This window comes from Clinocottus analis, unplaced genomic scaffold (assembly GCF_023055335.1).
Source record: "Clinocottus analis isolate CAN_PGR_092001 unplaced genomic scaffold, fCliAna1.0.p SCAF_3, whole genome shotgun sequence".
NCBI lineage: Eukaryota > Metazoa > Chordata > Actinopteri > Perciformes > Cottidae > Clinocottus > Clinocottus analis.
The window spans coordinates 3,104,201-3,117,936 of record NW_027176042.1 but is presented as its reverse complement, the minus strand read 5'-3'; the positions used below and the strand labels follow the sequence as shown (position 1 = coordinate 3,117,936).

Sequence of the window (13,736 nt, the reverse complement as noted above, 5' to 3'; positions counted from 1 at the left end):
AAAATTATTTGTTTGGTGTTCTATGTATGGATCACTTGGTTTGTTACTGACATCTGGTGAAATGTCATGTCAATATTACCTTTAGAAATGTATTTACTGAGAAAAATGGGGTCGTGTTTAATACTTATTTTATATACCAATTATACTTGACGAAGGCAGTTGTCTTGGGGCTGTTGCCACATTCACTCAGTTAAATGTCTGTCATGGGAATAGAGAATGAGATTTCGGACAGGAATTGTATTTAATGAAAATGTTGGTTTACATACAGACGAAAAGAAGTAGATAGCTAAAATGACTTGACTACTGCATGATCCAATAGCAGGGTCAAATGAATTCAAGAATATCAATCAGAATGCATGAACCATTTTCCATGAGACACCTCAAGCATAAACGAGTATGCAGCTTATCATAGTGTTGAAGATAACCTTGCCATCTTTTTCAGTGCTGCACTTGCTCCTGAGAAGGTCTAGAATTCCTGCTCTGATCTCCGGGGTCAAGGACTGGTAGAAGTTGAGATTCCCTGTAATGAATTCCAGGAGAAGTACTCCGTTCTCGCTGCTTGGGTCGAAGCACTCCGTGATGTCAATGTCGTTGGGAATGACGTGCTCCTCATATTTCAGACCCTGGCTCTTCAGGTAAGCAATGACCACGGCTGATGGGCGCCACTTTGTTACGCCATCTTTACTGAACTCCTTCTCGTAAGTCTTCCACAGGGTGTCCCAACCACAGTGACCTGAATATTAGGAGATTAAATCATGAAATAAATCCGGAAGAAATATATTGACAGACAACAAAACACCGATGATATTTATTACAGTCATGAGAGACGATTGGACGTCTGAGGATCTTGAATAACAGTCAAGAGGGCTCAACAGTCCTCAACTACAAAATCCTAGAGGACACAATTCTTCCTGCACAGAATTAAATAAATACCAGGCTGAGTATGATGCAAATCACATGCATGTTACAACGATGACAAACCCTGGTTTAGAGCAGAACTCAGAAAGCTACGGCTGCACAAGGCTCAGGTATTTAGGAGTGGGGACAAGAACTTGTACAAACAGAGAAAACACAGGTTTAGCAAGGCGGTGAGAGACGACTTCCTCTATTCTGGAGAGAGACATCAACAGGCATTTTAAAAAACAGAACCCCCCTCAAAGCAGCCGGCCCAGACTCTGTCTCCCCCTCCACTCTGAAGCAGTGTGCTGGTCAGCTTTCTCCGGTGTTCACCAACATCTTCAACACCTGCCTTGAGGCATGCCACATACCAGTCTCCTTCAAGACCCCCACTATCTTCCCCATCCCCCCAAAACCGCCGCCCTGACCTCTGTGGTCATGAAGTCCTTTGAACGCCTAGTCCTGTTCCACCTCAAAACCCTCAGTCATCCACTCCTGGACGCCCCTTCAGATGCTGTCAACATGGCCCTCCTCTTCATCCTCCAGAATCTGGACTCCCCAGGAACCTACGCCAGGATTCTGTTTGTAGACTTTAGCTCTGCCTTCAACACCAAAATCTCCTGTCTGCTGCATAACAAGTTTTCCTGCAAGTGGATCACAGACTTCCCGTCTGACAAGAAGCCCACATCAGCCTTTGCGATTGAGGGTGCACTTCCACACAACCATCTTCGAGTCCATCCTCTGCTCCATCTTTTGCTCCTCTATCATCATCTGGTACGCCACAGCCACTGCCAAGGACAAGGGCAGGCCGGAGCACATCATTCTCTCTGCCGAGAGGGTGATTGGCTGCATTCTGCTTTCCCTCCAGGACATGTGCTTCAAGGACCTTGAAGCAAGCAAGAAAGATTGTAGCCAACCCCTATGACCCTGGACACAAACTGTTTGTGTCCCTTCCATCTGGCAGGAGGCTGCGGTCCATCAGGACCAAGACCTCACGCAACAGAAACATTTTTTTTCCCCATCGGCAGTTGGGCTTATTAACAGACTGACAGATTTCCTACCGGTCACTCCCCTGCACATCCCTTGTACAATTGTCACTTTCCCATCACACTTAGAGTACACTTATTTAAAGTTCTGTTATATATTTGTGCACTTTAATAAGAAACAGGTTAGGATAAAGAAGGGTGGGAAGCAGTCTGTAAAACTTAGTTCTACTGACTTGAGATAACGACGATCATCAGCCTGCCATTGTTCTTCAGGAGGCTGTGGTAGAATGTGATGGTGTCACCGAGGTTATCCACATAGTAGATCATCTGTTAAGGAGAGTTGTGAGCAACCTTTAATTCGATGTTTTGGATTGTGCTTGAAGCGTTTCCAAACAACGTAGTTCTGTCTGGGGTACTTGTCAGTGGAAACGGCATTATGTAAATACTTCTGTTGATTTAGTTTATTTGTGTGTTTATTCAGTCAATCATTATAATGCAGTACAATATTATTCTATAATATCCAAATACAGAGAGTGAAAAGGTATAGGTAGAAGCAAAAATGTGTTTACCATTCTTACATCCATTTTAGCATTGTTCCAAACTTTAACTCCTACAATATAAATACATATTCTATGAATCCCTTTTTTAGCTTTTTGTACAACAAACTTACAAACATTTCTCAAATCATATCTACACTCATGTATTGAAAAAAAACCCTGTACACAGTCTGGTAGTGACCCTGCCTTGGCTCTGTACATTGTCTGCATTATTTCATAATAAACCAAATCATTATATTTCATATCATGTGATCTAAAAAAAAAGGATTTTCTACCTACTGAATTCAAGCATCAGCGGAGGAATTAGGGAAAGCTAAATATGTCTCATGACACATTCATCATTACATCATTGTGAGATTGAAGATAAAAAAAAGGTCATAATACCTGAACCATTTGTATGAAGTCATATTTTTTTAGATCTCCCTGAGCTTTGACTTGTTTTTCATAGTCCTCACTGCTCATCAAATGCCAAGCAAATGGGATCTTCTGAAGGTTGGTGTTCTTTGCAATCAAAGCTAGAAGTTATACATAAAAAAAACCTGATGATTCAGACAATATAATTAAGAAACACAGTATACACAGTGTATGAGTGTATGTGATATAACAGATGACAATAGCTACAACCTAGAAGCAGATTCTGATCAGATGAAGACGACAAAGACACAAGAGGCACAAATACAAATCTAAAGATTATAAAACAAAATGACTCTGTTTTCATTACCTTTGAAGTTGTTTGTGAGCTCAATGCTGCCCTCCACAATGTCAGTAGTGATCGGGACATCAGGGAATGTAGACTGCAGCAGAGCGATTGTCTGGACCTCCACATCCCCTAGAAGAAACCAGGACATCTCTATCTTTTTGAAGACGGAAGGCTTCTTCGCTTTCCCCCCACCGCCTTAGATATACTGCTATAGGCCTAGACTGCTGGGGGCATCTTAGGATACACTGAGCTACTCCTCTCCTCTTCTTCTTTCTCATCTCCCTTCTCCTTTCTTCTCTCCTTCTGGATAAATTATTGTCTTTCAATGCACATTACTAATTCTACTCCTTTCCGGGAGCCTCTGTGCTTCCTCGCCTCAAGTTTCCATGAATCATGGCTGTCTGGAGCTGGACCTGCACCCCCACCATGGCTCATGGCTGTCTGGAACTGATCCTGCAAGCTATGATGGACTGTTGCTATCTGAATCGTGGTCCATGCCTACCGCTCATTATATGAATAGTTTTGGTCATATTCATGTAATGTGCTGCAACTCTGTTACGTTGTTCATTCTGCTAGCATGACATCTATTGCTTCTGTCCATCCTGGGAGAGGGATCCTCCTCTGTTGCTCTCCCTCAGGTTTCTTCCCCTTTTACTCTTTTTATTTGGGGGAGTTTTTCCTGATCCGATGTGAGGCCATGGGACAGGGATGTCATGTGTACAGATTGTAAAGCCCTCTGAGGCAAATGTTGTATTTGTGATTTTGGGCTGTACAAAATAAACTGAATTGAATTGAACTATTGCCTCAGTGTAATACTGCTGTATTGGGCGACTGTGGCTCAGTGCTTAGCATGCCCGTCTTTCAATCAGAGGGTTGGTGGTTTGATCCCTGGCTCCGCTAGTCCATGTTGTTGTGTACTTGAGCAAGACCCTTAACCCCCTAATTGCTCCCCGTTGATGTGTCTACGGTGTATTGAGAAACAATGCAAGTTGCTTTGGATCAAAGTGTCAGCTCAATGACATGTTAATCTAATGTAATTGTGAAAACATCATGCACCAAAATGTATTGGTTTGCAAACATTCCTTAAACTTTCTGAATTAATTTCAGCTGGACCTGTCAAAGTTTCCTCTTCTAACCCATAAATGTCCCTTCTCCTCGTCACCAACTTATAATTAAAGGGCAAGTTACAATTTTGGACAATTTCTCAAATCTGTCATCTTAAAATACCTTCTGTGTCTCCAATGTAAGTGATGGGGCATACATTTAACAGACTTGTTACTTTTTAAAATTTTGTGAAATATTGTATGATATTATAAGTAAACATGAGGCTTCAGTCTGAGTTTACTTCCTGTCTTTGTGTTTTCCTAATGTCCCCGCAAAAGCATTAAACCCTGAACCATAGGGATTTAAGTGATGGCACCTGTTTATTGCTTGAGTGTGTGAGGCTGCAGGGGCTTGAAATGGTGTAAATGCCAATTGGAGAGCACCTTTCTGTTACATTTCACATCACCATGACAACGTTTTAAAATATTACATACAATTGAGGAAATTTCTTTTCTATTCTTTTGAACATCATCTGATTTGAACACCACGCATACTTGCCTCATGAGATGAGAGGTAATTGTTGTGTAACCTATATAATTTTTTGTCAAAACAGCTTCAATAACTCAATACATTTCTTTAATAAATACATCTGCCCGATAGTCTCTGTTTGCATTCCTCTTCTTTCATGTACTATCTCTAATCATCAACGTTTTTGAATAAGTCGAATATGCCAGGCTGAACACCAATGTGCCGTCCTCTTTGTTTACAACTCCAGCTTCCACTGGGAAACCTGTATTCATTGCTGTGAATTAAGGGTAACTCCCTGAGGCAAAGTCGACAGAGTTATGGAAAGGGTTCTTAAAGGGCCCACATAAACATAAACACTCAACGACTTGACACAGGGACAGCCCTGAACCCTCATGGACTGTGCAGGAGCGCTCTTTAAAGTCTGTGAGTGTAAAGATTGGGATTGGGCCTCTATCTGGGAGCTTTCAGCCTTTTAGTGTAAGGCTGTCTGCGTATCTCACACAGGCTCTTATGGTGTAGTTGGCCAATCAGCATGTGCCTGCTCAAATGTAGGACCCCACAGGATACAAGGCCGCACTCACTATTATTTTTCTCTTCACCAAACAGCGATTTATTTGCACACTAACTGCTAATCTCGAAAGATGGAGTCGTCGCTTCAACAATCCCGTCAGTCTGAATTTATGTTGATTGGCCGGCTATGCTTTCTTAGTGGGAGAATGGATGCTTGGGATTGGAGAGGGGTATTACCCATACAGTCCGGTACAGGGCTCGGTTTTTGCGTTTAGAACTAAGGTTCAACCCGCCCATGTTTGTTCTGGGTTTAGTTTGTCTCACCTTGCTCTCTCGGTTTGTTTCATGGTGTAATATTTTGCAACCAGTTTTTTTTTTATCAAAGCGACAATTTGAATTGATAAACTCTGGGAATTTTTTTTTACATTGAAGCCAACTCTGGGGGGAATCAAACAATTTTGATGGCATCAAAATTAAGGTAGAGTGTATTTTCCGCTGAGCGAAGAACATAAACCACACGATAATGCAATCCCTTACACTCGTGGAGCTTTGCCACGGCACACAACAGTTTGTAATCGAGCCAAAAGGACTTCAACAAACCACAACATGTGTCCAAGCAACAGTTACCAGTTGCTGTATCTTGTCACATACCTCCGCCACTTCCAAGACCAAGAACATCCAGGCTGCTTTTGTCTAATCCCATTCTGCAACATATGAGAGGTGGAAAAGTAAAAGTATAGAATTGTTACTTACAATTAAAGGGCAAAAGTAAGTTAATAAATAAATAAGTGTAATACCTACATGATAAATAAACTGTAAAGTTTATATGTGTGTGTTTAATTATGATGTTGACTTCACTTTCCATTCTCTTACACAAAAAAAAAACATAATCTAAAAATAAAGCGATAACAGTGTCTTTACGGTCCGTGTTTGTTTTATGGTTCATTTGAAAAAAACGGAAAAACCATGGTTTCGTGGTTTTTTGTTTGAAACCAAAAACAGGAAACGGGAAAGGACTTCCGTTTTCCATTTGTCGTCTGAATCCAAAAACGAGAAGACCAAACTCTCATTTGCAGTCTTCTATGATGCAAACATTGTAGATGTCCATATATGTGTAAGTAAACCATACATTTAGTTAAACCTACCAATGTCTTAGTTAATTGATACAGATGTATTTAATGCTGTTTATTTCCTTTGATATTTAATGTTCATGGTTAATTGCAGCATAGTTGTGTATATCATGTTTTTACTTGTTACATTTATGTCATAGAACCAAACATTCCTACATGTGTTGATCACCAGACAAATACATAATGACAATTAAAAAAATAAAGAGACAATTGGTTTATTCTTATTAAACACACATAATTTTCCTACCTCGTTGATTGATTTGTCACACTTAAATCCTGCATTGAATGGTACAGAAGAGGTCAAAGGGCCAAAATGAGAAGATATAATGGTCGCCACATGCTGTGGTCCAAATGCCATTGAGATACAAAACGTTTGACTACATTTTTCAAGAGCACAAACCAGATGAATTGGCTCTATGTACTTCTTTGCTACCGTGTTACCTGTCTCATGACCCCTCAGAGTGACCTCTGGAGCTGTAGGGATGCAGACCATCAGGCTGGACTTGGGAACCAATGCAACAGATTACCAGCTCTTAAGCATGTTGGACAAGCCGGCATGGCACTGTCTCATAAAAAGGAAGTTCCCATCCAATAACACTGGTATGCAGAAGTTTGCTTTGGGAGGAGGGGTATTTAAAACTGTGACCATAATCTGAGAGGAAAAAACATGTCCCTGAACTGTAGTAGACATGCAATTTAGTGGCATTGGAATGTCGTTTGTGTGGGAGATAAGAATGTTTCGAAGGGTTATCTCTAGTGACAGAGAGACTTGATCTTGAAATACATTATTCGTGTCCTCTTTTGTTGTAAATTTGGTTGATTTGACCCATCGTCACAAAAGGTCAAAGGTCACATTTAGCCTGACTACACCATTTTGGCCTATATAGGGGTTTGAATGATCAGATCCCTTCCAGGTAGCAGGTGTTTGTGATTCTATACAGGCAGTAAGAGACGTCTTAAAGACGAACATAAATGTAAAAAAAAAAACTGTAACAGAATTAGCATTTCACTCACCAAACGTACATAAGCATCCATGGGAAATTGGTCATCAGTAAATCCTGAGATTCTAGCTTCTAGGTGAGACACTAGCTTCACTGACCAATCACAGCGCATGTTCATGGTCAGGCCTGTGACCAATCACATATCCAGGGTCTCGAGGCTTTTATATGTATTTTAACCAGGGTAGTCTTACATAGATTAAATAGAAGTGAAATGTGATTGGATAAAAAATGCTGTCAAACGGGTTCCAAATGAAGCTCTAGCGTAAGTTCAGACAGGAAGACAACCCCCTCATTCCAGGCCTGTAGGCCGTTCACATGCTGTCCATCACCGGCAGCACACATTGCTTCCGGGTGTCACTGTCAGAAGCGTCAGACTCAAGCAGCTGTTCAGCACCTGGGCGCGCCCACCAATTGAGCCAAAAGAGATATTTTGATTTATGGAAATACCTTGCTGGTGGGATGGTTAAATAAACCTTTAATTTTGTTTCACACCGTCTGAAGTGCCTGTTTCTAGCTCTCTTTTGCACTGCTCCACTCTGAGCTGCCCTAACGACAACCCGTGACACTACAATATATATTGGGTGCATTGCAAGTCAGTAAGTTGTATCCCCGTTTCCCTCACTTGCGTCCTTTTCTTGCATCTTAGTTGCTCCCACTAGGGATGCATGGGGAGAGGCAAGGAAACCAAGCGAGGAGAGAGGATGCGAGGAAATATGTTTTAACCTTTTAAAAACTATGACACCCACATATGGTTGTTTTTCGTATTTTTTTGCAAATACAACATATAAATCACAAGAAAATATATTGATGTTGTACACCAAATTAAACACTGAAGCCTTTGCTACAAGACTCATTCATCAGCCATTTAAAAAAACTCAAACAGAAAGAAAGATAATCATAAAAGTATAAAACAAAAAAAAGCCCAAAAGCAGCCCAAAATCAGCATGTTTCCAGAACCAGCAACCCTTAGCGTGGTGCTATCAGAAAAAACCTGATGTCCAGAAGCAAGACAATTCCACACAGATTCCACACATGTCTTCAAAATCCTTCGATACCAAAGAACCAGGGAGATATGAGCCAAAGAGCACAGAAAAATTAACCGCTTTATTGCTGTTCAATCAGCAAATACTGCTTACCTTTGTTTTACAGATTAATAATTGTTAATGTGTGTGCTTGTTTTATTTTAAAGGGAAATATAGGTTGTTTTATGAATTTAAAAAATTTAAATTAAAATTTTTATTTTTTTATTTTTATTTTTTCTTCTCCAAATGTGACCAAATGTGAGATCTCGCCTGACTTTTTTCTGTACTAAATCCTCTCTAACTTTGTTCTGCTTCACTTTATCAAACTTAAACAACGCAAAAAATATGTTAAAACTTTGAGGTAGGATTTAAAAGAATTTTAAACCTTGCAAATGCATAATTTCAAGGTAAAAATCATGCTAAAAGTGCTTTTTTTCTAGGCGGACCTGAATACTTTACATTACACACTGTGTGTCATCTTCATTTACTCTTAACCAGTAACACATGGACTGATATTTACACATCTGAGCAAAATTTAACATTATACTTGTTTATTAACACAAAGATGATTCAAATAGCTCTAGTGGTTGCAGAGACACACCCATTTTAGTTTGTATGTCATTTTCAAGCAGAAACCTAAAAAGAGGCTCTGGGTTTATGTCCTTTCCTCTGAAGCGTCACGTAAAAACAACGTCAGCTTTGTCCCTGCAGTGCATTTTTCAGGCTTTTGGAAGAATATTTCCAGAGCCTCTCCATATCGTAAGTCAAACACGTCCATTTGTCGAGCTCCGCAGGCTGCAGCCTGTTGCATTGCATTAACTGTTAGCTTAAAAAAGCAAATCCCATTGTGAAAAGCAAGCAACATATTTTTCGCCGCTCTGTCTCTGTGTGTGAGACGGGACGGGAGAGACTGGACGAGAGGATGGAAAGTCGGTAAAGTCCGCAAGTGAGAGAAGTAATTGCACATGCACCAGAGACCAGAGTCTTTAACCAGAGTCTTTACATGACTCTTTAACCACAGTCTCTAAGACTCTTCTATGTTCATTCGTCTTAAAGGCTGTTCAGAACTCTTACTTCTCATGTGTTCAGACGATTATTAAAAGCGCAATGTTAAGCTTTGCTCTGAGACAAAGCACAACTCTTTTGAGCAAAAGTATGGACTCCCATCCAAAATGAAGGAACAGAATCTAAGAGCCAATATGATCAGAACTCTAATGCATTGAGTCACTGTTCAACAAGGTTGTCAACACAGAGAATAGAGCTGAAACAAGTGGTTTAATAACATATATAGTCCCTCACTCACATTGTATAAGAGAAAAATATAATGTTGTGGCTTTTTTGATTGACATCCATAGACACCTGAATTTAAAGCTACAAGGCAAAGACAATTAAGTTCAATTTGTTTTTGTAAAATTACTTTATTTGAACTTTTTTTTTTTTCCCAAACCTTTAAGTAATTTTTTTTCTCTGTTGTTAAATCCAGCCTTTATTGTAATTGAAATGAGAGAATGATATGTATTGTTTCTTAGAGTATTTATAATTCATCTTGTTTAATTTGGAAACTGATAACTTGACTTTAGTTGTTGACTTTATACAGATGTTAAAAGAGCTGCTGGCTACTTTAATACACATGAGACTAAACTATAGTGCAAGTTGGGCATTATTGTAATGTACTGGATCTTTGCATGGGGACATCTTCTCAAACTGGATCTTGTTGAACATTAGTTGAAACAAACGTCTGCAAATCGACACTGCAGACGTTACAATATATTCATAGTGTAAAAATATATTTATACTCTTATAGGAGAAAAGCACACATTCTAATTGCTTCTAACTGTCAGACATAGAGATGTCATTGTCCCTGCTCTTCCACTATTTTATTGTATTTTCAGATTGTTAATGACCAGAGGGAGAATGTTCTGACAAACAAGTTTAGTTCAGCGATCAGAGCCTTTCCTTTTATAAGTTACCTTTTAAATTCTCCTGGCAGGATGTTGAGAAGAAGAGCTGAGAGAATGGTCTTGTGTTCTCCCGATTGTTGTAAGAAGTAATGAAAGCGTTTCACCCAGCTGCTGTCATAACAAGTTGTCTGTGCTTCCTCAGCCATGACTGCGTCCTGCAATGCGTTACACACAGCGGTTAGAAATTATATGTTTCAAGTATTTACCAATTACCTTTAAGACGCAGAGAGAGAGTAAGGAGGACAAAGAGTTCCCACTATTATACAGTTGCAGAGTTGCAACCCTCCTCCCACCACGTGACGTTCTGTTACGTAACTCTTAAAAGATTAACGTTGTCTGCACTCCTGAGTTTGCTGCGGCCATGCTGTCAGATTCCCATTATTGGGGTTTTCCAGTTGCTATTTCGAAATCAGCATTATCATTTGTAGTTTACAAGCAACTTAGAGATTATCCATACATTATCCACATCGTAGATCTTCAGCGAAGAGAGTTGTGGGGATTACTGTGACCTTTTTGGTTGAGCCTACTCAACACTCGCGTCACTCGCGTCACTCGCTCACAAACAAAGACGTTTTTGAGCAGTTTTTATTTCTGTTAGACGTTTTTATGCACCTAAACACCCACATACACACACAATTACAACCACAGCATGCAACGCTACTGATACCACTGATGTTCAGACGCCATCATATTGTAACGCCCCTGGGTCAGAAAACCTACAAGACGTTATTGTATTTAATCTCTAAGAGGAACAGGATACTGTTTGCAAAGCCTAAGCCAAGAGTCAACACCATTAACAGCTCTTAACGTGTGTCACCTCTGCTCCGGGGCATATAAGCTCATCAGACCTTCACTCAGTGCGGTTACATGGATTCGAATAACTGGCTTAGTCCGACTAAAATCGAATTATCCAGTTCATGTAAACACCTTTATTCGAATAACTGCGGTCCGACTACGATCCGATTAACACCCCTGGATAACTCGATTCGATTCGATTGATAATTCGAATAACGCTGCATGTATACGCTGAATCGGATCGGAACTGGACAATGCGTTTGTGCGCATGCTCAAGATCCCGCCGCCTCCTCCCTCCCGCCCTCCCAGGTCGTGACCCGGAAGTCGAAAGAGACGATAAGTTGTCACGGCCGGCAGAAACAAACAAACGTAAAAGTCGGGTTACGAGCCGATACTACCTTCGGTGGGTGTCTCTGCTAGCTCCCTGATGTAGCCTGCTGGCGCTGCTGCTAGTTCCCTGTTTGCTCTGCGCTAGCTCCCCGACAACCACCGAAGCTAGCGGGGTTCTCTCCATTATGAAGAGTGAAGAGGTCAAGCGGAGATGGCTGTATCACCACTACATGTAATGAAAACAGCGCCACCTGTCGTATCGGATATGACATGCATTCGGCCAATGATTCGATTTATTCACTGCCATGTATATTCGGATAACAGCAGTTGCCCCGAGAGAGAGCATAGTCCGACTAAAGCAAGATTCGAATTATTACCAGCATGTAAACGCACTGACTGACATCCTGAACCCAGTATTTACAGAATAACCAGTCTTCTTATGCAACTTCTTCCTGTCTGCTATAGTATGTTCTGTTCATTTCTACAGTAAAGTTTATACTAATTCTACCCTCTGTTTCCAGTTTCTTTTTTTTGTATGTTTTTTCTCTTCCACCCAGAGTTAAGCATGTTCATCTAGAAAACTATACCTACCTTGAGTGTTACAATAGCAGTATCCAGGGCTGGCTCTAACACTTTGGTTGCCTTAGGCGAGATTGAGTTTAGCCCCAAAACAACACAGACAATACTTTATGTCACTGAAGAGACATATTATTAACTTAACTGTTTTACTTTGCATAGCAGTTTTTCACCCACTTATAATTCTACTATTCTACATTGCAGTTCAACAATAAATGGTGCATGGACAACAGACACTAGAATAGTTTCAGAACATTTTCTTTTTTATTATTTAAAATAATTTATTACATACTCACAGTTAGGATTGAATTAACTCCATAAACTGTGCAAAATACTCTCAAAACATGATACAAGCTGCATAGGGAATGATTATGGTTAACAATGTTTGACAGGTTTTTTTCCGTTACACAAAAATTCCCCCCACTTCACCTCTGCTACCCCCCCCGCCCCCTCCAAACAGACAGGGATCAAGCGTAGTTGCATTGTACAAATACATTTTAACTGACCATGTAACTTGTAGTAGATACATTACATTTACTGCCACCACTGCTACAAGGCTAAATAATGCTACTGATTACAATCAGTAGTATTAATGTGACGTGATTATGAAAGTAATAATTGATAATAATAATAATAATAATAATAATAATAATAACAATAGCAAAAACAGCAACAATAATACAAGTTGTGTCGGCTACTTACAAAGTTCAGAGGGAGGCGGATCAGGCGTCCTTTCTCCAGCAGGTGCCGGCGTCTGAAAAAATTGTCTGAGTGCATCTGGCCAATTTAAAACAAGAATAAAAAATAAACTAAAAACACGTATACATTTTAGTATATTCCTTGGGAGGAACTGTAGAGAAGGGTGAACACCACCACTATCCCCAAAATGGTTACTGTGTGTGTATGCACCTACTAGTGAATTCACTAAACAGAACTTATGCCATTTATAATGAACGTAGACAGCAACTGTGCTTTTCCTAATTAGCGTACATTATCCAGATACTGTTTTTTTGACATGTACATCCATGGAGGTTGTCAGTAAAGTTATGTTCTTCCCCTTTTCCTTGTGAAAGGGTTTTACTATCTTTATTTGGGGGAGTTTTTCCTGATCCGATGTGAGGTTCTGGGACAGGGATGTCCTGTATACAGATTGTAAAGCCCTCTGAGGCAAATCTTGTATTTGTGATTTTGGGCTGTACAAAATAAGCTGAATTGAATTGAATGTTTGCTAGTAATAGCCCACGCAGCAAATTAGCAAAGTAACAGTTGCTAGCTAGAGATAGCTAGCCTAAGTGACAGCAATGAAACGTCCCATAGTAGGTGATGCACAATACTAAATTTATTTCGTTTGACACCTTATTGTCTGAGATAAGAAGACTTACCTCTATATTTGACTTTCTTTTCCTCTTCTTCCTTTTTCTGTTTTCGTCGCTGTGCTCCAGATGGTTTAGACCGCTTCATTTTTGCAAATGTCACGGGCCATTCAAAGTGGCCGCGCAATAGATTTTTCAGATCGCGCACATTTTTCAGACCTCACAAACATTTTTTTTTTGGAGGGAGCCATCTTTGCAATAGAAGATCTTTGATGTGACATGTTAAGTCTTGGCCAATCGGTGTCCCGTTTTCTCACAAAAAAATCTGATTTTTGGCTGTCATCTCCATAATAGAACATCTTTGATGTGACATGTCTTGCTCACAG

At 40.1% G+C, this 13,736-nt stretch overlaps 1 protein-coding gene across 1 annotated transcript; it reads right to left on the bottom strand.

Annotated features, from left to right (window-relative positions):
• Positions 1-380: 380 nt before the first annotated feature.
• LOC137796941 (histamine N-methyltransferase A-like) lies at positions 381-10,482 on the bottom strand. The gene is made up of 6 exons (XM_068595210.1): positions 10,346-10,482; positions 5,874-5,926; positions 3,162-3,269; positions 2,825-2,955; positions 2,117-2,210; positions 381-733 (listed from the first exon to the last, which is right to left on the bottom strand). The coding sequence occupies exons 1-6, from the start codon at positions 10,480-10,482 to the stop codon at positions 381-383; spliced, it is 876 nt and encodes a 291-aa protein (XP_068451311.1).
• Positions 10,483-13,736: the final 3,254 nt, after the last annotated feature.

Coding starts and splice junctions, on each gene's coding strand:
- LOC137796941 (XM_068595210.1), bottom strand. CDS start 10,482: ATGGCTGAGGAAGCACAGACAACTTGTTATGACAGCAGCTGGGTGAAA. Junction 5,927..10,345: donor CTGCCAGGAGAATTTAAAAG/GTAACTTATAAA, acceptor CATATGTTGCAG/AATGGGATTAGACAAAAGCA. Junction 2,211..2,824: donor ACTTCATACAAATGGTTCAG/GTATTATGACCT, acceptor TCTCCTTAACAG/ATGATCTACTATGTGGATAA.